Source organism: Chelmon rostratus, chromosome 13, assembly GCF_017976325.1.
Source record: "Chelmon rostratus isolate fCheRos1 chromosome 13, fCheRos1.pri, whole genome shotgun sequence".
Classification (NCBI taxonomy): Eukaryota; Metazoa; Chordata; class Actinopteri; order Chaetodontiformes; family Chaetodontidae; genus Chelmon; species Chelmon rostratus.
The window spans coordinates 25665380-25689454 of NC_055670.1; the positions used below are offsets into that span (position 1 = coordinate 25665380).

At 44.3% G+C, this 24075-nt stretch overlaps 1 protein-coding gene across 1 annotated transcript; it reads left to right on the plus strand.

Moving 5' to 3' along the window:
* The first annotated feature begins 176 nt into the window (after positions 1-176).
* sympk (symplekin) lies at positions 177-12363 on the plus strand. The gene is made up of 26 exons (XM_041950553.1): positions 177-315; positions 646-773; positions 2100-2165; positions 2442-2495; positions 2652-2725; positions 2824-2950; positions 3129-3378; positions 3473-3643; positions 3770-4009; positions 4358-4509; positions 4602-4752; positions 5249-5474; positions 5572-5722; positions 5835-6070; positions 6259-6340; positions 6431-6544; positions 6634-6781; positions 7494-7654; positions 9161-9269; positions 9380-9480; positions 9565-9655; positions 9915-10016; positions 11228-11415; positions 11557-11733; positions 11823-11900; positions 12181-12363. The coding sequence occupies exons 2-26, from the start codon at positions 711-713 to the stop codon at positions 12346-12348; spliced, it is 3480 nt and encodes a 1159-aa protein (XP_041806487.1). The 5' UTR covers positions 177-315; positions 646-710; the 3' UTR covers positions 12349-12363.
* Positions 12364-24075: the final 11712 nt, after the last annotated feature.

A 24075-nucleotide genomic window follows, 5' to 3' on the forward strand; every position in this document is an offset into this window, starting at 1 on the left:
TGTCATAATATATATGTTAAGAGTAATGATTATCAATAACTAAATTAAATATTATAGTGTCTGTAACATACTGAAGACAAATTATTTATGTGTAGGTATTTATGTCTCCAGCAGGTGGCAGCTGTCTCTGTGCTGCGCGTTCAACAACAGTAGAAGAAGAGCAACACCACTTTTTCAATTAAACATGGCAGCTTCCCAAATGGGCGAGCAGAGTTGTTGATCTTATTGATTATGTTAAATCTACTACATTATTCAGTCTATCACACTAGTCACATTTAGTTACTTCCTACGACGAACTAAAGAGTCGGTGTGGCGGTAAGTAAGTGTCACGTATATGTCATTGTAATGTTAAAACAGCTCACAGGGTTAGCAAAACGGTTAGCATGTGGCTAGCGCGCCCCCTGAGAACAAAGTGTTTGTGTTGTTGTGTTGATTGAGAAAAGTTACTCTGCCTTAAAGCCTTGCTATTAATGTTTTATGACTAATTTATTTTATTAGTATTGGGGAAGAACAATTGAGAGAATTGGTATGAACGGTAAGGTGCAGCATGCTAACTCAAAGCTAAAACGTCATTGTGATTCATCACGGCGGGTCAAATATAGCTTCAAATAACCTCGTAGTTTACTCGGATTTTATGTTACACAGGTTGCAGTTTTAAAAGCATTTTGAAGATCATGTTGTCCACAAAGTGAGGGAAGCAGAAACACATCATGGAGCTTTCCTCTGAGGAGGGGGACACTCCCCATGTCATCGATATGACCACCAGTGAGAGGGTAAGCCTTCTACATCCTAATCATGTATCATGGGTAGATCTGGATCTGGGATTTCTATTGATTCAGCAGGGACATTGAATAATGAGACTAGATATCAGCTGGGATTGTTTTTGATTGATTAGCTTCTGCATCAGTTACATTAGCATCAGTCAGTAGCTCTTACTGCGTTACTAATATCTGGCTGATCAAGCCCTGGTATGCTTGTGGTGGGGTTTTGTAGCTGCAGGCTGCATACAACTTTTTAATTAAGTGTTTGGGTCAAATTAAAGATGAATTAACTTAAAATGAAAAGCTCTATCAGTTGCATATATATGTATATATAGTATTTATGTAGGCTTAGAGAAACATATGATATGCATTATATGATAATTTCACAATGTAATCTAAGATAATTATATATGTATATGTTGCAGTCCAATGCAGCAGCTCCTTTGTAAACTCTAGGTTTCAAAGATGATCTTATGTTCTCTTCACCTGGTTATAAAACCTGCATTACAGTTGTGTCTTTGATTTCCTGAACATGCTCCAATAGTTATAGCAACAGCAGTAAACAGGGAGTTCCCCCTACAAGCCCAGCCATCATGTCCATGCAATGATTTAAAAAAAAAATAATAATGAAGCTTCCATCCAACCATTTCTCTCACTTATCTTGTGCTGCAGTGGTCTAAGCCAGGCATGTCAAACTCATTCCATAAAGGGCCGTGTGGCTGCAGGTTTTTGTTCCAACCAAGGAGGAGCACACCAGGCCAGCCAATCAACATCAAGGGATCATTAGTTATCAGCTGAAGACTGAGATCAGCTGATTAATTGATTCCAGCCTGGTGTGCTCCTCCTTGGTTGGAACAAAAACCTGCAGCCACACGGCCCTTTATGGAATGAGTTTGACATGCCTGGTCTAAGCAAAGCCAAACAGGATTCAGTATATAGCCCCTCAAATGTGCTCTGGCTCTGCCCTGGGGACTCCTCTGTGGTGGATATGCTTACTAACCCCCCAAAGGGAGACAGTCATGGTTGGACTGAGGCATTGACCAGTAACATCTGAGTTACAAAAGCTTTTTTTGCCCTGTTAATAAACTTTGATTTCTCCTTTATATTTGGTATTATTGTCGGTACCCACTATGAAATTGTACGGAAAAGGTTCATTTTTAAGATGATAAAGCAAGTGGAAACTAAATTTACAGTTCATCTCAGTTATTACTGTTGAACAGAATGTTGCAGGATGATTTTGGTTCATGTGCAGCCAGATGTCTGTTTTCATGTAGTGACAACAATAAAAATAAATACCTGTATGAGGAAAAGTTCATCAAGCTTGCTTTTTCTTTCCAGGTGGTGGATCTTCTGAATCAGGCTGCCCTGATACCTGCAGATGAGAAGCTAACAGTGCTGAAACAGGTTTGTAATCTCTTTAAATTACTTTTCACTTTCGTAAATGTCAATAGAAAGCTGTTTGGGCTGATTTTAATGCCAATTTGGTTGCACATCTGCGTGATTTACTGTCTTTTCCCAAAAAGTAAACACTAAAGTTTTCCAGCTGGGACAAGGCTACTTTGCATTGCAATGCAAAGCGACCTGTCCGGGGTGTTCCCCTGCTTTCTGCCCCAGTGTGTGCTGGGATATGATCCAGCTAACCACAACAAGACTGAATCAAGTAATTTCTGTCGTTTTCAGGTCCAGGAGCTCATCATCAATAAGGATCCTTCTCTTCTTGACAATTTCTTGGATGTAAGTAAACCTGTATGCAGCTTTTTTTAACTGTTGTTTGACCTGAAATGCCCAAACTGTTTGAGTGCATGAGCTGCATTCAGTGTAAGATGGAACAATATATCAACATGAAAGTTGACAAAGACTTTATCATTTATAATTCTGTCCGTCCTGTAGGAGATGATCGCGTTTCAGACTGACAAGTCTATCGAAGTGAGAAAATTTGTCATTGGCTTCATAGAGGAAGCATGGTGAGTTAGGAGACGAATCTTCCAGTCTTGTAAAACGTGTTTATGAAAGAAACAGGTTTGCAACATTCTCAATCTTTTCCTTTTTATGTGTTTTCCAGTAAAAGGGACAGTGAGCTCCTCCTCAGACTGATTGCCAATCTGAACATGTTGTTGAGGGATGACAGTGTGAATGTGGTGAAGAAAGCCATCCTCACACTCAGCCAGCTGTACAAAGTTACTCTGCAGGTAAATACAGGCCTCAGTTATGAAATATTCTCATTCACAGATTTGGTGGGATTTAGGCCAAAGATTTAATGCTGTAGATCTGATGTACGCTGTTTTTCTTGCAGGAATATACAACAAAATCAATGAATGATATCAGTATCTGTTCAAACCCTGTGCTCTTCTGCCTGTTTCCTGCCAGTGGCTGGTGCGCTCTAAAGCAGTGTCCGAGAGGCAGGAGGCATGCTGGGATCTGGTTACACAGATGAAAGGGGATGTTCTGGCCTTGCTGGACTCCGAAAATGACGGCGTTCGCACTCACGCCATCAAGTTCACAGAATCATTAATCATTACTCTGTCACCGCGAACCTCAGACTCCGACGTCCCCAAGCGACAGGAGGGTGACATCAGCCTGGACAAAGTTCCCAAAGATCACTCGTACATTCGCTACGGTATGGGTGTTAGAATCCTGTTGTTAGGACGTAACCTGTCAACTTATTTTTTTTATAGTTCATCTTTTAAAACTGCTGCTGTTTAAATGAACAGATGTTTTGTGTGAGGAGGGAAAGACTGCATTGGAGAGGCTGCTGAAGTTCATGGTCCATCCGGCCATTTCCAGCATTAACCTCACCACAGCACTCGGCTCCCTGGCCACCATCGCCCGTCAGAGGCCAATGTTCATGTCAGAGGTGGTGCAGGCTTATGAGACACTGCATGGTAAGTTCTTCTGAGTCAAAATGGAAAAACATGTTTACCTTTTACAGTGCGTTGTCCTCAATGCATAATGTGACTGTCCATCATAATATATTAAATGAGGTTTTCTGTATACTTGAACCTTTTTAGCAAACCTGCCACCCACTCTGGCCAAGTCTCAGGTCAGCAGCGTGCGGAAGAACCTTAAGCTGCACTTGGTGGCGGTCCTCAAGCATCCCTGCAGCCTGGAGTTCCAGGGTCAGATTAGCACTCTGCTGCTGGACCTGGGAATGCCCCAGAGTGAAATAACCCGCTCTACACCTGCACCGCGTGAGCAGCGCAAAAGGCCTCGCCATGAGCAATACACAGAGGGAAAAAAGGTCAAGATGGGTGAGTAATGATGTGTGTGATGTATGTCTGTGTTTGCTGCACTGGCGCCGGAATATTTGGTGAGTTCACGGCTTTGATTTGCTGAAAAATGCAGAAAGGCTGCAAAAATATGTTGTTCTGTCTCATTATGTGTACAACTATATGCTTCTGTAGTTTTTAGACCGTTGCCATGTCACATATTCTGTTTATTTGCTGCTTTGAAGTGTGGAGTTTATCTGTAGAACCTGTGTAGCAAATCGAGTAAATCGAGTCTGGTGGAAATAATGTAATCTTAACATATGGAGTGTCGGAGACAAACACCTGCAGGTTCACTGTGAACAGCCAGTATTTTGCTTCCTTTGTGTTCAGAGCCTCCCATGATTGAAGATGATGAGGATAAAGAGGAGCCAGTCCCTCTCTCGGTGCCTAAGCCAGCTGCTGTTCCAGTAGCGCAGTCTGCCATTGACCTCACAGCTGAGTTCCTGCACCCACTGCTCAACCCCGAGAACGTTGCCAACCTGGTGAGCAGCAGAGGCCTTTTCTCCTCGTTGTTTCTCCCCCCGCAGGTCTGACCGCGTGACCGCTCATCTTATATCTCTGTTTGGTCGTTTAGGTGCTCATCAGCATGGTGTATCTGCCTGATGTCATGCCAGCATCCTTCCAGGCCACATACACACCTGTAGAGTCAGCGGGCACTGATGCTCAAATTAAACATCTGGCCAGGCTGATGGCCACGCAGATGACTGCGGCTGGAATCGGTCCAGGTTAGTAACAGAGACATCAGCACAAAAAGGCCTCTTTTTGACTCTAAGGAGTAATGCTGAGCAAGTTATTGGTTTACCTGGGGGGTCAGGTGCAGGACTTTTTCTTTGCTGAGTTCAGGGACTTCCTGGACTGTTTGACCTTCCTCATCGTCACTGTGAGGTTGCCAGGGAACCAGCGGAGACTCCAGGAGATATTTTTCAAAATGTCAGTTTTGAAGCAGTTTTGTTGATGACTGATTTAATGGATGGTTTATTTTTTTGATAAAGATTTCCAGTCACTTTTACTGTTTAAAAGTTATTGTCTACTTGATGAAATTTATAAAATATTCATAATAGTATAAAGATAATTTGAAGGAACCTCCCAAAATGTTTGTGTTACATGTTTTAGTAAAATGAAATGAGACTATTTTGCTGTTTTTCACTGTTAATATTGGCATCAGCCACAAACCTCCTGCTGCATACTGGTTTGGCTCTAATTAAACACTTAATATCTCAGGACTTGAGCAGTGCAAAGCCAGACAGGACGATGCAGGCAAAGAAGACGACAACGAGGACGACTCCGGCACTAAAGACCAGCTCATCAAGCGCAAAGTTCCAGCTATGATGATGGGACAAGCAATCTCTGTGGTGGGAGGTTACACCGAAAAGTCTTCAAGCACAGAGGCGGCTCCCGCCACGGTGAAGAGGCTTCCTGAACCCATCCTTCCTACAGCACAAACCAAGTGAGCTCTAGCACTAACACAAAGACGGCAGGAGGACTGATAGCTGCACCTTGTGTGCGTCACACTTATTACCCTGCATGATTTTGCTCTGTTACAGAATGACAGGGGCGAGCGGGAGGAAAAAAGTGTTTCGATTGTCAGACGTCGTCCAGCCTTTATCAGAGGGCCAGATTGAAAATTTAACCTCCAAAGCCATCAAACGCATCCTGCATTCAGAGAAGGCGATTGCTCAAAGTGGCATGTCCCATGTAAGTGATCACCCCGGGGTTAATTTCTCATTTTCTTCCTTCTGATTGAGAAGCATTCGAGGTTTAATAAGTGCCCGTTTCAGAGGATAACCACATTAAATCTGTGCCACAGGTCAGAGTGAAGCTCCTCTCCAGGCTCGTGACGCAGTTCGAAGGGATGATGAAAGAAGACGTGCTAGAGTTTATTCTGGATGACATCAGGACAAGGAGTGACCTGGCTTTTTCTCTCCTCTTCCAAGAGTACAACAGTTATCTCAGCCAGCTGCCCTCTGGGCTGCTGGACAGCTACGACCACTGTCTGTACACTCTGCTGTCAGGCCTGCAGGAGAAGCCCGAGCAGAGGGACGGGTGAGACGGACACTCATCGTTCTTATTTCTCCAGCTCTTATTTGAACACAGGGACTGACGTGGTGTGCTGCTTATGTGCTCTGTAATGACTGCAAATGGTAAAACACGGCTCGTCGCTAATACTGTGGTGCAAACGTAAGCCCGTGATCAGGCAGAGCTGAGTCACATCTTGTTTCTGTCTCTTCCAGACTTTTCACCAAACTGGTCCTGGAGGCCCCCGTTATAACAGAATCAGCGTTGGAAGTAATACGGCGTTACTGTGAGGACGAGGTGAGTGGCATGATGAAGACACAGCTTCTCATATAGAGCTAATTCCCATTCGTCCACTCAGCTGTTGTACTGATGTAACCTGTGTTTCAGTCCCGGGTGTATTTGGGCATGACGACTCTGAAGGAGCTTATCGTCAAACGGCCCTCGAGGCAGTTTCAGTACCTGCATGTTCTTCTTGATCTCAGCTCACATGAAAAAGAGAAGGTGATAACATTTCTTGTTCGTATTTTATTAATGTGTAGCTCTCAGGCTGTGCTGACTCCCCCCTGTGGTTGCCATGTTTTTATTATCAGGTGAGGACCACCGCTTTGGCTTTTCTCAAGCGTATGTATGAGAAAGACCAGCTCAGGGACTACATTGAGAAGTTTGCCCTGAACTACATGCAGCTTCTGGTCCACCCCAACCCTCCATCTCTGCTCTTTGGGGCTGACAAAGACACAGGTTTGAATAAATTACAATACAGCAATTTCTTTCCTCTTATTTACACAACACTGCACCTTATAACCACCCAATGCATTTACTGCAACACACTAAGCAACGGCAGTGGTTACGTTGTTTGTTTGGGTGGACCTTAGTAGTTATTCGTGCATCAAGAAAACCTTCATGAAGCTGTAAGACAGTGAAACAGATAATTTAGTGTATTAGGGTCAGAGCATGTGGACAAAAGCAACATTACAATCTGCCTTTATGTGAATCTGTCCTCAAATTTTAACTGCTTTTCATGCAGCATCGATTCTCTGTGAAATGCATTCAGCAAACATGTATGTTAGCGAGCATGATCCGAGCTGAATTTTTCACCATTGTCAGAAAAATAAATGTATTTTCTTTTTTAGATGAAAAGGGTGAGTCGTGTCAGCACTGGCTTGACTGTTGCTTAGTGATACTCGATTTCCACTGCTACAGCAGCTTGTTGGAATATTTTGCGGGCGACATAGCCAGACCTCCATAATCACTGCTTAAAGCCCCTGTTTACCTGCAGAGAGCACAGACCCAGCACAGCACAAGCCTCCTGTGCAGCTGCACAGCCCAGATTTACACCCCTGCTAATATGCTCCCAACTAGAAACAGTGTTTATCCACAAATACAAACTAGCAACTTCCAGATTCTTGCTCGACTCCTGTAGCCTCACAGTATTGTGTGTTTGTTGAGACAGAGGTGGCCGCCCCCTGGACTGAAGAGACTGTGAGACAGTGTCTGTTCCTCTACCTGTCCCTGCTGCCTCTAAACCACCGGCTGGTCCACGAGCTGGCTTCTGTCTACACCGAGGCCATCGCTGACATCAAGCGCAGCGTGCTTCGAGCAATAGAGCAGCCTGTAAGTCGAACCGTCACATTCTGTCACGCATTTGTCTTCTGGAGAGTGTTCAGAAATGAATTGTTGACTTTATACGAAAGACGGTTCAGTCACTTATCAGGATTCGTCAACTCCAACGAAAATAAAGGAAAAATAGAACGACTGTTTTCGTTGCTCCCAAGAACTATCTAAAGCTGGTGAGATGAAAACAGTCATATTTAAACTCAGGTCACAACTGAGTGCTTGTGCCAAGACAAGGACCAAAAACAGAAATTAACCCCAAAGCACAAGGCTCTGTGGGTATAAGGAGATGGATGTCTTCATGTGTTTTTTTTTTTTTTTGAACTTATATTTTATTGATCTTCTCATTTAAACAACACAACACATATAGAACACAGTGCCAGTAAAATGACTTTCAGTCTTCATACTGTTTTTTGTAGACGGTCCATTTTTCACATCTGCTCTCGCATCATGATTGTTGCAGTTTTATGATATGTGTGAGTCTCTCCATAACGTGTATCTAGTCAATGATCTCCATCCAGTTCCTCCAAGTAGGGGGGGGTCTTCTTTATACCATTTCCTTGTGATGGCTTTCTTGGAAGCTGCCAGTAAAATCTTAATCAGATACCAGTCTCTGTGTTGGATGTTTTCTTGAGTTACATTTCCCAAGTATAGTACAGTGCACGTTCTAGGCAGCTCATAGCCTAATACCTTTTCCATCTCCTTCCACACATCATTCCAGTATCTTGTTATTTTGATACAATGCCAAAAAATACACACACACACACACACACACACAGTCTCCTCCAGCAGAGTTGTTGAACAGGTGATCGTCCCTTTTTCATTTTTGGTGTGATGAAAAATCTCACAATGTTTTTCCAGCAAAATTCTTTCCATATTCTGGAATAACTAGTTGTTTGCTGTGTTTTCAATATGTTATACCACATCTCGTCAGTTATTACTTCCGTTAATTCTTTCTCCCACTTATCTCTTATGTACAAAGTTGAAGTGTTTCTATTTGCTACCATACCCTGGTACAATTCGGATATCACTCTGCTAAATTTGTTCCTGTGTGCATTGCATAGAGTCGCAATCACTTTATTTGGTTCACCTGGGAGGTCTGGCTTTATTTCTTTATTAAAATAGTCTCTGACTTGTAAATACATGTAAAAATCTTGATGCTCTAATCCATATTCCCTTCTTAATTTAGGAAAGCTTTGTCTTCATGTGTTTTTAACTGGTTTGACCACAAGAGAAGGTAAATTAGAGCAAGCGGTGCAGAGTGCAACTTCCTCAGTGTAGTTCAGAACAGTGTAAACACACCTGAAGCCTCAAAGCTGTGATGTCATGTCACTGTCATTGATGTCATCGCCTGTAATGGAAAAACTGCAGTTTCATGGTTTGTAAGGAAACCGTCTGTGTTCACAGGAGGCTGAATGAAATCTCCCTCATCGCAAAAATGAACAGAAATTAAAGAATGCTCCTCTCGTGTTGTTTGTGAATAGTTTTCTTTCTCCTCGTCTGCAGATCCGTGGAATGGGCATGAACTCTCCTGAGCTGCTGCTCTTGGTTGAAAACTGTCCTAAAGGAGCAGAGACGTTGGTTACTCGCTGTCTGCACATTTTGACAGATAAAGGTAAGAAGCCAGTGGAAAACATGGCCTTTCACCTGTTGGAGGATTTAGATCAAGAATAAAGAAAATGAAAAGTGTTGAGTGTAAAACAAGTCCTCCTTTCCTCCATTCAGTGCCTCCATCTCCAGAGCTGGTGGAGAGAGTGAGAGACCTTTACCACAAACGAGTGCCGGATGTTCGCTTCCTGATTCCAGTCATCAACGGCCTTGAAAAGGTAACGTGCGTCCTGGGTATCTTACCGACACTTAACAATCGTAATTCTTTCATTTTAATAACTTTGTTTGTCTTTCTCATGCAGAACGAAGTGATCCAGGCTCTGCCCAAGCTGATCAAACTCAACCCGATTGTAGTGAAGGAGGTGTTCAACCGTCTTTTAGGCACTCAGCACAGTAAGAGTCTTTCTGTCTGCCAGTGGTGGACGTCACGCTGCCCTCCATTCCTTCTCTTTTTAACATTAAGAACTGCTCAAACATTTTCACATTTTATTACATTATATATATTAAATATAACATTTTTTTATCAAAGGATTCACTTCACTCGTTTCTTATGTTTTTATTTTAATCGACAAGATTTATTGGCAGCTTCTGTAGAATATTCTTTCAGGTGAAGGACTCGGACGTCTTCTCACTGTTGCGTGTTGTCTTTCAGGTGAGGGAAGTTCCACTGTGTCCCCTCTGACCCCAGGAGACCTGCTGATCGCCTTACACAACATAGACTCGACCAAATGTGATATGAAGTCTATCATAAAAGGTCAGCGTTCAGAGATTAAACCTTCAAGCTGAAGTTAATTTAGCGTGTTTGTTCAGTGTCTTTTTCAGTGTTTCTGGACAGTTGCTGCTTCGGTCTGTTGGTACTCTAATCTCTTTGTAAAGTTGCTTCATCATTCTTGTATTTTGGCTTTTACAGTCACACTCAAAGACTGGTCCTGTGTCGCTGTCAGGTTTTAGACTGTGATTCCTGCAACAACCACCAAATAATTTATGCAGGCGAGCCTTTAAAGGATAACTTTTGTTTTTTACAACCTTGACTTTATTTCTAGCATTAAATACGACCATTTACTCCCCCAGACAACTTTGGTGGCATTTGGAGTCGTTTTGAAGAAATTAGCCCCAGAGGAGCGGCGCGTATATCCGTTTAATGCGAGTACTCGGGGCATCCATGCGCAGCCTCTATATAACACATAATCTGCAGAAACTCGTTCATATTCCAATATTTAGTTCTGATATGCTGGTGCTATTCCCCTCTGAGCCCGTGGTGGCATGTTATCAATATCTTGCATCTCTAGGCAACCACCTCTGACGTGGATGATGTCATTACCAAACGCCGGGCGCTGCGAGCAGCCAGCCACAACACGGCTGACTCTGCGGCGGTCGGCTACGAATACGCAATAATGAACCATAGCTGTGCCAAACTACAGCTAAACTAGCCGACCGCCGGCTCAGAGGGGAATAGCACCAGCATATCAGAACAAAATATTGGAATATGAACGAGTTTCAGCAGATTATGTGTTATATAGAGGCTGCGCATGGATGCTCCGAGTACTCGCATTATACGGATATACGCGCCGCTCCTCTGGGGCTAATTTCTTCAAAACGACTCCAAATGCCACCAAAGTTGTCTGGGGGAGTAAATGGTCATATTTAATGCTAGAAATAAAGTCAAGGTTGTAAAAAAACAAAGTTATCCTTTAAAGGGATCCTGGAATAAGTCTGATGCAGTCTGATGATAAATTGCACCCAAATGGTGCATAAAAGTTCCTTGATAATAAGATATATTGTTCAGTGCAGATAAAAATAACAAGTTAAATTCCCCTCAGATGGATCATTATCATATACTGTATAGTGGGTTTAGGTCTGACATGATGAGAACAAATGACCCCCTCCAGCTGTGATCAGCGGTTTAACCGACCAGTCTCTGTTGCAGCAACAGCTGACGATAAAAATGTTTTGTCTGCGCGACAGCTACCAACCTGTGCTTTGGGGAGAAGAACGTGTACACGTCGGAGGTTTTGGCGGTGGTGATGCAGCAGCTGATGGAGCAGAGTCCCCTCCCCATGCTGCTCATGCGTACCGTCATCCAGTCCCTCACCATGTATCCCCGACTCGGAGGCTTCGTCATGAACATCCTGTCCCGCCTCATCGTCAAGCAGGTCAGCACCAAACTCCAGCCAAATATTCACGGTTTCTACAGCCATTGATGTGCAGGACTGTTTTCATTTTAACTTCTCATATATTGAACAACATCTCTCTCTACTTAATGATTAAATAAATGTTTGTTTTTTTCCCTCTAGGTGTGGAAGTATCCCAAGGTGTGGGAGGGATTTGTGAAGTGCTGCCAGAGGACGAAGCCTCAGTCATACAGCGTTCTCCTGCAGCTGCCGCCCGCACAGCTGACCAGCGTTTTTGAACGCTGCCCAGAGATGAGAGAGCCTCTTCTACAGCACGTCCACTCCTTCACACCTCATCAGGTGAGAGCTGCTCTCAGGTCTGCTGAACCTCATTTGCAGTCTTCTCTTGGGATTTCCTCACGCACCAACTCTGTTTTTCTGTGTAACAGCAAGCTCACATACCGGCCTCCATCATGACGGTCCTGGAAGGAGATAAAAAACCAGAACCGAAACCTGTGGAGCAGAAGGTGACTGATGAAGATATGAGCAGGATTCATGAGGCCTGTTTCACAGTTTTCCCACACATAGATTCTTAACACCCTTCAGTGATGTATCCATTATGATGAAGTTGAATTGTCTTTGTTAATAAGATCACAGAAACATCTTGTCTCTCCAACACTGCTCAGTGTTTCTGCGCAGCCAACTCTAACCTGATGTCTCACATATTAATTTCTTATGGTCCACATTTTTGATATGAAATTAATTTATAAGTTGTCGTAATATTCTCCTCTTTGTTTGATCGGACAGTCGGAACCAGTGCCCGTCCCAGTTGAAGAAGAGGCTCCCACTGAGGAAGAGATGCTGGTCCAGCAACATCCAGCTGATGATGACGAAGAACCAATAGAGCAAGAAGAGTCTAATCCAGTGATACAGGAGGAGACTGACACTGTCCCCCAGGTAAGATCACAACCCTGATTCCAAAACAGCTTTGACACTGATGATACTCTCACCTGTTTACCTGTGGAATGATCCACACAGGTGTTTTTGGAGCGTTCCGCATCTTTCCCAGTCTTTAGTTGCTCGTGTCCCAACGTGTTAGAAACATGTTGCTTCATCAAATTCAGAAGAAGCAGATATTTACAAAACTCAATGAAGCTGATGAGCTCAAACGTTAAATTGTCTTTGTGCTGTTTTCAGTTGATCATTTTTAACATCTTTGGAATTGTATGACGTAGACAAGTTAAACCTTTCCATCTGCACACTAAGCACACAGAAGGTGCAGGTGGAGGTGGAGGTGGAGGTGTAAAGTGCGGTGTGCAGTGTTCACAGTTCTCACAGTCTCTCCTGACTCCAGTGGGGGGGCTGCTGGGGGTGACAGCTCTGGGGAAGAAGCTGTCCCTCAGTCTGTTAGTGCTGATCAGAGCAGCACAAATAAAACAAACTACTGTTAAAAGGGTTAATAAAATAGCGAAAACACAACAGCAGCTCTGTTCGGACTGACGACCGGCTTGAACGTGGCCGCACACCGAGGCTCGGAGCGCAATGATGAGTTGGCGTGGGGGAACCGGGAGGCGAGATGCGGGGCTAGAGCTAGGGTTACAGAGGGAACGCAGCCATTATTAGAACTCATTTAAACAAAACTGCAGCAGCAACATAACAGACCTGCCTCACAGATGGATAAGCCGATCCCACGCAGAGGATGAGCGCTATCACCTGCCGCCAGCCAAACAGTGATCGGGCAGACAAGAGCGGGTCGATGCTTACCATTTAAGCAGTTTCGACGTACCAAAAAAAAAACAAACAGTCGAGACCGAAAACAGCCCACGCCACTGCGTGGTTGTGAGCAGTGATGTGGGACAGGTGCGTACCTGCGCATATTTCCCAAAAGCGCCGCCTACTAATCAAAGGATGTGTGCGCATGCGCCGAGTGCCACAGTCGTCCTGTGACGTCAGCACATGACCATTGTCCTTTGATCAGTAGGCGGCGCTTGGGGTCGCTTTGATCCTGACACGCTAGAGGAGATACATGACTTGTCACCATTCCTAACTTCTGTCAGTACCAATTGAAAGCACACAGCAGAGTCAACATACACCTTTATACCTTCGAGGGATCATACATTCTCACCGCAGAAAGTACTTACTTAACTAGACATGCATTTTTTCAAGAAAGCTGTACCCCTGAAGGAGTATGAGTTACTCCAAGGGACACTTGAAGCCACTCAGTGCCAAAATGAGGCGCTTGTTGATAAGAATAAGTTCCTCATGCAACAAGGCCTAAAGCTCTACAAAGAAAACAAAGAGCTTCGGAATCAGCTGGACAAATTCATCCAGGAGAAAGAGGCCTGGGAGGAGGACAAGGCCCGTCAGGCAGCTTCTGAGGCTGAGGCTAGGGTTGCTGAGGCTGAGGCGAGCGTTGCTGAGGCTGAGACTAGCGTTGCTGAGGCTGAGACTAGCGTTGCTGAGGCTGAGACTAGCGTTTCTGAGTCTGAAACGAGCGATGCTGGGTCTGAGGCGAGCGTTTCTGAGTTTGAGACGAGCGATGCTGAGTCTGAGTCGAGCGTTTCTGAGTCTGAAACGAGCGATGCTGGGTCTGAGGCGATCGTTGCTGAGGCGAGAGCTTGCGAAGCAGACACTCTGCCCAATGTTCTTGATGCAGATACAAAGAAGAAGAAAAGGCCATGGTGGAAATTGAGGTTTCCAGAGAAGCTCAAGTTTTGGAAGAAGACCAAGGATGTTGTTCATCCAAGTGAGCCCATCCAGCTACGTATCATTGACGCGCAAACAAAAATCATCAGTGAACAGAATCTCTTGATCCAGGAGTTGAGGGGCGTCAGTGAAAGGTTTGCCCATCTCTCTAATAGGGCAGGACAGCTTGAGATCAGGGAGAGCACGGACATGTCGACCCAGACCGCAGGACAGCTTGAGATCAGGGAGGGCACAGACAAGTCGACCCAGACCGATCCTGCCCCGCTCACTGAAAACACAGATGAGCCGTCTGTGCCTCAGATGGTCTGTCCAAGTACAGGGGACATCGTGAAGTCAGTTCGCCTCAGGCCAAAAAACTGAAACAAAACTGAACATCATCCAAGAAACACCCCGTTTGGCAGCATACCAGCCGCATCAAGACACATCAGAGGTTGGCGAAAATCAGACTAGACGCAGCAAATGGAGGTGCAAATAAGAACAACAGGAACAATAAGGTGCAAAATAAGAACAATAAGGGTGCTAATAAGAAGGTCCAGACAAAGTATGAGAAGCTTTCACAGTAGGGCAGATTCAAGAGCATCTTCATCTCTGCTTAAGTCCTAAACCAGAGTGGTGGACGAGGGTAGAATGAGGACACTCGTTTGTGTGGTTTTCTCCGGGTGCTCCGGTTCGCCAATAAAAAAATTTAACCAAAATTGAACTTAGTCAATAGTATTATAACAAACTTGTTAAATACTTGCCAAAAGTAATAAAATTAGTATTTTTATATAATTTGTCTGTTTTGGGAAATTGTTCTTTTTGTGAATCGAGGGTCTAAGGACAGAGGATTGTAAAGACCCTTGAGGCGCATTTGTGATTTGTGACATCGGGTGGTAAAATTGTCCAAACCTGTCCGACCTTCGAGCCCAAGTATCTTTGTAGTTGCTCCTGCAAGTGCTACTGAGATATTTTCGCTGCTCTTGTACTTGCTGAATGAAGTTACACCGATGCTGGTGTTCTTTGAAATCTAAAGTTAAGGATTTAAAATGGTTATATGGGACAAGGAGCAACACAGTCTAACCAGCCAGAGAGACAAAGAGTCAAATTAAATGTTTCCATGTAGCCTTTTTGCCTTACTGCCCTTCTGCCTTAGTTGCCCTTTTGCCTAAGCGCCTTTTGTTGCCTGTTTTTCGCGCTCAACAGGCTGGTTTATTAACAAAATGGGGTCAAATGCAGTTTGTGTTCTGCCTGTGAGGCCTGAAGCCCTGAAAGCATACGGGCTTATCAAAGTTGCTCCAACCTATTTCCCGCACAGGCATCAATATGCTTTGCCTTCTGCACAAATGATACTGTACTTCAATTAACTTTAGTTTGAATATAATAAAATCAACAAGTCTTAAATAAAATTGACAGTATTGAAAATGTAAGACCCACTTTCCTATGTTAAGCTACATCCATCATTTTCCAGAGAGGTTGTGAATAAACTGTTTTAACTCTTCTTTAATTCTGTGTTTCTGTCATGACTGCTTTGTTTCTACAGCACGTTTGTGAAATCAACATTGTCTCATATCTTTTAGTAGATTATTGTGTTTAACAGGAGAAACAACACTCTTTTTTCACTGTCTGTAATCCCAACAAGGCAGTTGACAACCATCAGGGAAATCTCATAACACACTGGAGACAAGAGTTCCCAGGATAAAGCAGAAGTACTAAATGGGAATAAATGCCGGCATGAATATTTCACCAATGTCGTTTTTAAGCAAGAGAAGATGAATTTAGGCAAATTAGATAAGAAAAGCATTTTTGAGGTTGAACCGAACATGTTGAGCACAGACACAGCCAGAGTCTGATGTGCCACAGTCCTCGGACAGGACAGCCAACATGTGCTCAGGCTTTCAGCACCGCGGACAGCAGGAAGTTGTCTGTTTAGTGTGGTGGTGACGGCACAGATTACATTCTTTTGCAACATTTGGGATACATTAAAAAAATGCAAGTCATACTTGAATCTCTGGTCTCAAAGAGACATCTCTATTCTTGGCAGAATTTTCCTCACAAAAACAGAATGTCTCTCGAGATTCATTTACCCGGCCTACTCACTATCACTCTCCAAAAGTGCAATAAAATCTACAAACCAGGCTAATTTTAATTACATTTGGAAAAGGAAAACACACTACATTAAAAAAGGATCATAATTAAAGACTATGAGGAAGGAGGCCTAAAAGCCATCGATATATAGAAAGTATCAATGGCACTTGTAGGAGCCAAATTTGTTTGAGTGTTGTACACATTTGTGCCAGTAGGTGGCAGTATCCATTTAGGCCATTATTTGAGTCTATATAGGTAGGTGGGTTAATCAGCGTGGTGTCGCACACTGGGGAACTCATACGGTTTTTGACCGTGCCATGGCGTGTAATGCCGCAGGTTAGAATCGTGGGTTGTGGTGAATGTAAGCATTTTGAGTCGGCTGTATGTATCTTAATAAACCTGCAACACAAATCAGTAATGCTTGGACATTGGATGTGTCGTGCATTTACACCTGCATGCACTTACACTGGCACGCGTACAAGCCATTGAAACCATCAGTGTGCGCGGAAAGTGACAAAGGGCCACTTTAATAGTCAAAAACCCATTCCCATTGGACTCGTTGGAAAAGCAACAGTCGGCCTTGTGGTTCCTGTGGGCCTTCGCTGTGCCTGAAAAGACTGGAGGAGGTGATCGTGGGAGGACGACTGAAAGGAGCTGCTGTTGCTGCTGGGTCTTGGCTTGAGGTGGAGGTTCGGATACGGAGGGCCGCAGTCATTCGGACGGAGTTCGGCTACGGAGGGTTGCAGCGATCGGCAGCAGCTGGAGGAAAGGCCGCAGCAATCCGACGGAGACCGGAGACAGGCGAGGCAGCGGAGCATCGGATCAGCTGATCACCGCATGGCGCCCAGCTCACGAATGCCGAGGTATGAGTAGCGCTACACAATAATGGTCATTGGACCAGTGTGCACACAATTAGGGGGGCATAAATCCAATGCATTGGTGGCCGAAACGAATATGTGATTGACTTTGCGTGAACCTTGTTTGTTGTTGCGAACTGTGGAGCGACTGAAAAAACAGGAAGTGTGGAAATTGCGTCTGCCATAACCATGGAAACCGGAAGCGGACGAAAGGTCATAATGACTGAAAAGGCGCTTGCTGATAAACTTTCAAAGTTGCAAGCGGAACGATAGGCTAAGCTGAACAAAGCCGCCAATATACGAAACTCAATGAAAGATCTCATCATAAAGGGTGATAAAATAATGGTTTGTGATGCTTTGAATGAACTAAGGGTGGTGTGCGATGATGCAAAATGTATCCACGAACAGCTGTTGGGTTTATTGCCAGGTGATGAACAAGAAAAACATGAAATATGGTTTAAAGCAAAATTTCTGTCTTTAAATGAGTGTTTTCATGGTGCAGAAATGTGGGTTTCAAACTTGGAAGGTAATATACAAGAAAATGTTGGTGTTACAAACAATGAGGGTAATGCAAATAAAAATGAGGTTGGTATAAATCAAAATGGTGATGTCACAAACAATGTACGTGCAACTGGGCTGGTGGTGGATGACATTAGCCCAGATGACAGCATTTCTAATGTGGGAAGCAAACGCTCAAGTAAAGGAAGTAGAGCCAGTGGAGGATCAAGCACAGCTTTAGCACGCATAAAAGCTGAAGCAGATAAAGCCGTTCTTATTGCCCGTGCTTCAGCTCTGAAGGAAAGGCACGCATTGGAGGAGCAGGAGCAACAATTGAGGAGGAAACGAGAACAGCTTGACTTAGAAGTGGAAATAGCTGCAACAAATGCTAAGCTGGCAGTATTGCAATCCTCTGGTGTGGGAAGTGCTGGCTCAGGATCTAAAAATGCAATGGGCTCTTACCTGGAAAATAAAAAGGGGAAAAACGGGTCTGTGATTGTATTAAATCCTTTGGCAAATGAATATCAGCCTGGATTGTGGAAATCAATGCAACAACAGTGTTCAATAAATCCAAATAAACCACTGGATGTGCGATCAAAGGAACGTGGCTCAAGTTTTAAAACGGCTTCTGAACATCACTACAATATGCATGACCACCAGGAAAGCATGAGAAATCCACACCAACTTAAAGGTCAAATGACAACTTTTCAATTAAACAAGGAAACCAGTCAACCCCAAATCACTCATCAATTCACTCAACCTCACATAAATCAAATTGCATCTGAGGACATGCTTACCATCATGCACAGACAAAACGAAATAACAGCTGCCTTGGTGCAACAGCAAAATGCAAGATCTCTGCCGCCTAGAGACATTCCTATATTTGAAGGGAACCCTTTGCAGTACAGAGCATTCATAAAAGCATTTGAGCAAGGAGTGGAAGATAAAGCAGGAGCAGCAGATTGTCTTTTCTATCTGGAGCAATTTACCAGAGGACAGCCACAACAACTGGTACGTAGCTGCCAGCACTTGGCTCCTGATCGCGGCTATGTAGTGGCTAAGGACCTGCTGCAAGAGCATTTTGGAAATCAATATAAAATTGCTAGTGCTTACATGGAAAAGGTTCTAGCCTGGCAGTCCATAAAGGGTGAAGATGTTAAAGCACTCCAAGCGTATTCTTTGTTTTTGCGTGGCTGTTGTAATGTAATGGGGGAATTGGAGTATTTGCAAGAGTTGAATATGCCAGCAAATATGAGAGCCATTCTTGCAAAGCTGCCATATAAGTTGAGGGAGCAATGGAGATCCATCGCTCATGGAATCATGGAACACACACAGCAGAGAGCTCACTTTACTGACTTGGTTGCATTTGTGGAGCGTCATGTTAGAATTCTTTCTGATCCTCTGTTCGGTGACATCCAAGATCCTGTATCTGGTGCGGCTGGCACAAAGACTCTCACCCGGTTTAAGTCTTATCCTGGAAACAGGGTGAAAGGAAATATTGTTGCCACCACTGTAACATCTATGACCTCGTCAGAAAGGGGGGAGGAGCCACCAGCAGAGCCTGGAAAGTCAGTTAAAGTTGGATGTCTTTGCTGTTCGTACAGTCACACATTGGAGGAGTGTAAACAGTTTAATGGAAAAAGGCACAAGGAGAAAATTCAACTTCTGAGGGAAAAGGGAGTTTGCTTTGCATGCTTATGTGATGGTCACATGAGTCGTGAATGCGAGAGGCGCTTGACATGCAAAGTCTGTGGTCAGACTCATCCCACTGTGCTGCACATCAAAAGACAACCACCTGCTCCAGAGCAAAAGAAACAACCAGCCTTACAACAGTTAAAGGGCCCACTCAGTAAACAACCAGCTTCTTTCCAAACATGTGGCCATACAGGGGCCGGTAAGGATGGCTGTGTTCTTCCAATTCTTCCTGTAAGTGTGAAGTCTGCAAAGGGATGTGACATTATACAAACGTATGCATTTCTGGACCCTGGTAGCTCGGCCACGTTCTGCTCCGAAGATCTAATGCAGAGGCTGAATATTACAGGCAGAAGAACCAGTGTTTTGTTGAGCACAATGGGCCAGGAGACTGTCGTTCCAGCTTATTCCATCACTGGTTTGGAGGTGGCTGGATTAGATGGCAATGACTTTTATAGTCTCCCAGAGGTCTTGAGCCAAAGGAAAATGCCAGTCACCACTAATAACATAGTGACAACTGAAGAACTGGGTAAATGGTCTTACCTGTCAGACGTTCACATCCCACATATAAAGGCAAACGTTGATTTGTTGATAGGAACCAACGCTCCCAAATTGCTGGAACCATGGGAGGTCATCAACAGCCACGGGAATGGCCCGTACGCTATTAAAACTGTGTTGGGATGGGTAGTTAATGGTCCGCTGAGTGGAAGCAGTGGTACCTTGGAGGCAGAGTTTCCCTCTGCCACAGTGAATAGGATCTCTGTGAGGAAGTTGGAGGAAATGCTCACCAGTCAGTACATGCATGACTTCAATGAGAAGACTTATGATAAAGAGGAAATGTCAAGAGAAGACTTGAGGTTTTTGGAAATCGTTGGTCATTCTGCAAAGCTTCAGGATGGACATTACAGTGTAAAAATGCCTTTTAGGAAAGAGCATCCCACACTCCCAAACAATCTGTTTATGGCCAAGCAAAGGTTATTAGGACTCAAGAGGAGATTTCAGAGAGATGAGCAGTTCCATCAGGAATATACAAGCTTCTTCACTGATGTAATCTCCAGTGGCTATGCAGAGAAGGTACCTCAGCACCAGTTGGATGGTGCTGAAGGAAAGGTTTGGTATATCCCGCACCACGGAGTCTACCATCCAAGGAAGAACACTCTGCGTGTGGTGTTTGACTGTGCAGCATCATTTAAAGGAACATCATTAAATAGTCAGCTGCTGCAGGGGCCCAACCTTACCAGTAGTCTTCTGGGAGTGTTCACCAGGTTCAGGCAGGAGACTGTAGCAGTTATGGGAGACATACAGAAGATGTTTTACCAGGTCAAGGTAGCAGAGACAGACAAAGACTTTCTTCGTTTCCTGTGGTGGCCTGAGGGTGACATGAATCAAGAGGTGACAGAGTATAGGATGACTGTTCATTTGTTTGGAGCTGTTTCATCCCCGAGCTGTGCATGCTACGCACTCAGGAAAACAGCTGAGGATGGAAAGGCCTGCTTCCCTGCTGATGTCATCAACACAGTGAAGCAAAGCTTTTATGTGGACGATTGTTTAAAGAGTACATCATCTGAAGAGGAAGCTGTTCTGTTGATTAAAGATCTCACAGCTCTTTGCCTACGGGGAGGATTTTACTTGACAAGGTGGGTCAGTAATAGCCGCATGGTGCTGCAGGCTGTCGCAGAGGAGCATCGAGCCAAAGACTTAAAGGAACTGGATCTAGACAGAGACAGTCTTCCCTTGGAAAGAGCCCTTGGTTTGCAGTGGTGCATCGAGAGTGACACCTTCCAATTTAAGATGTTGGTGAAAGAAAAACCTTACACTCGGCGTGGCATGCTTTCTCTGCTCAGTTCAGTGTATGATCCTTTGGGGTTTATTGCACCAATCACTCTACCAGGCAAAGTGTTGCTGCAGGAGCTATGCAGGAGAGACTTTGGGTGGGACGACAACTTACCAAGTGACATACAGCAACGCTGGACAAAGTGGCTGGAGGAGCTTGTCAAGCTTGCAGAGTTTAAGATTGAGAGGTGCATTAAGCCAAAGGATTTTGGACCACTTGTACATGCTCGTGTGCATCACTTCTCCGACGCAAGTGAATGTGGATATGGTGTCGTCAGTTATGTGAGAATGGAGAACTGTCAGCATAATGTTCACGTTGCCTTCCTGCTTGGAAAAGCAAGAGTGACACCATTAAAACAGGTCACCATCCCACGTCTGGAGCTCACAGCGGCGGTTCTTGCTGTTCGAGTGGACAGGATGTTGAGAGCAGAGCTGCAGCTACGGTTGGAAGATTCAGTCTTCTGGACAGACAGCACCTCCGTCCTGAAGTATATAAAAAATGAAGATAAGCGATTTCATACCTTCGTGGGAAACAGAGTTTCAACCATCAGGGATGCCACCAATGTGTCACAGTGGAGATATGTAAGTTCTAAGATGAACCCAGCTGATGATGCATCCAGAGGTGTGAAGGTGGACGCTCTGCTGACTGGCAACAGTTGGGTGAAAGGGCCCAACTTCCTATGGAAGACAGAGGAGCACTGGCCAGAGTGTGTTGTGGAGACGGCTGTTTCATTGGATGACCCAGAAGTAAAAGGAGATTTCATTGTGAGTGCAGTGATTGTGAAAGACTCACCCAGTGCTACTGACCAACTGCTTATTTATTTTTCAAGCTGGCATAAGTTGAAGGTCTCAGTTGCATGGTTTCTCAAGGTGAAGAGAGCTCTGTTGAAATTACGCCAAGTGAAAAAGGAGCTGGCGTCTGACCCAAACAATCAATCCACACACGTACAGTTGGAAATGAAGAGGGTCAGAAAGACACTTGGGGGGCAGAGTGTTTCTTCAGATGACCTATTGGAGGCAGAGGTTTCCATCATTAAGTATGCTCAACAACAACAGTTTAAGGAGGAAATTGACACACTCTTGTCTGGAAAGTCATCAGTCAGAAAGAGAAGTTCTGTGTACAAACTGGATCCACGCCTGGAAGATGGCCTGCTGAGAGTTGGAGGGCGGCTGAGTAAAGCAGCGCTGCCAGAGGAGAGTAAGCATCCACTCATCCTTTCTAAAGATCAACATGTTGCAACTCTCATCTTAAGGCACATCCACCATCAGCTGGGCCACAGTGGAAGAAACCACACATTGTCCACGCTGAGGAAAAAATATTGGATCACAGGGGCTAATTCTGCAATAAGGAAAGTGATATCTGACTGTTGTACTTGCAGACGCTTCACTGTACGACCCGGCGAACAAAAGATGGCGGATTTGCCACTGGAGAGGACTCTGCCTGATCTCCCTCCATTTACAAGTGTGGGAGTCGATTACTTTGGACCAATTGAGGTGAAGGTTTGAGGTTTTACCTGTTTGTCGAGCAGAGCAGTTCACCTGGAGATGGCGACTTCATTAGACACTGATGCATGCATTAATGCTTTGAGGCGATTTATGAGCAGAAGAGGCCAAGTTACTCATATGTTGTCTGACAATGGTACTAATTTTGTTGGATCCGAGAGAGAATTGCGTGAGGCTCTTGCAAAGTTGAATCACAGCAAGATACAGGGAGCACTGCTTCAACATGGAATCAGGTGGAGTTTCAATACACCTGCAGCATCCCATCATGGTGGCATTTGGGAGCGTGTCATCCGGATGATCAGAAAAGTGCTCAATTCTGTTCTGCGTTTACAAACACTGGATGATGATGGACTGCATACAGTTCTTTGTGAAGTTGAGGCCATACTAAATGATCGGCCCATCACCCAGTTATCAGAGGATCCGAACGACTTTGAACCTCTTACACCCAATCATATTCTCCTCCTAAAAGGCAAACCTGCTGTACCACCTGGACTGTTTGTGAAGCAAGATCTGTATGTCAAGCGACGATGGAGACAGGTCCAATACCTCTCAGATTTGTTCTGGAAGCGATGGGCGCAAGAGTATCTTCTGCTGCTTCAGGAGAGGCAGAAATGGAACCAGGGGAAAAGAAGTCTTGTTGCTGGGGACGTCGTTTTAGTGGTGGACTCGACGGCTCCTCGAGGCTCTTGGCTGCTCGGTAAAGTGCTGGAAACCTTTCCTGATAAGAATGGATTTGTGCGATCTGTCCGTCTCAAGACAAAATGTAGTATTATGGAAAGGCCTGTAACTAAACTTTGCCTGTTGATGGCAGCTTGTGATGATTAATTGGTTTATGCACTAGTAGGATATGGTGTGTGTACATTTACCATTCAAAGGGAACATTTGGCTCCTTTTGTTTGTTTGTTTGTTTGAATTGTTATGCTTACACACCATTAACAATTAGGGGCCGGTGTGTAGGAGCCAAATTTGTCATTTTTTGTGTTTGAGTGTTGTACACATTTGTGCCAGTAGGTGGCAGTATCCATTTAGGCCATTATTTGAGTCTATATAGGTAGGTGGGTTAATCAGCGTGGTGTCGCACACTGAGGAACTCATACGGTTTTTGACCGTGCCATGGCGTGTAATGCCGCAGGTTAGAATCGTGGGTTGTGGTGAACGTAAGCATTTTGAGTCGGCTGTATGTATCTTAATAAACCTGCAACACAAATCAGTAATGCTTGGACATTGGATGTGTCGTGCATTTACACCTGCATGCACTTACACTGGCACGCGTACAAGCCATTGAAACCATCAGTGTGCGCGGAAAGTGACAAAGGGCCACTTTAGCACTATTAAAATTAACTGGCTAAGATCATTATTAAAGAATGAAAACAGCCTTTGGTTTCACATTCCAAACCATATTTTCACGAAATTAGGAGGCATCAATCTTCTCCTCAGGAGTGACTATGATTTAAACAAGCTCCCCATCAAACTATCAGCCTTTCATAGACAGGTCTTACAATATTGGTGAATGGACACAATATTTTTAATCCAAAACTCCTTAATATTG

Coding starts and splice junctions, on each gene's coding strand:
- sympk (XM_041950553.1), top strand. CDS start 711: ATGGAGCTTTCCTCTGAGGAGGGGGACACTCCCCATGTCATCGATATG. Junction 3,379..3,472: donor TCACTCGTACATTCGCTACG/GTATGGGTGTTA, acceptor TTAAATGAACAG/ATGTTTTGTGTGAGGAGGGA. Junction 4,753..5,248: donor TGCGGCTGGAATCGGTCCAG/GTTAGTAACAGA, acceptor TTAATATCTCAG/GACTTGAGCAGTGCAAAGCC.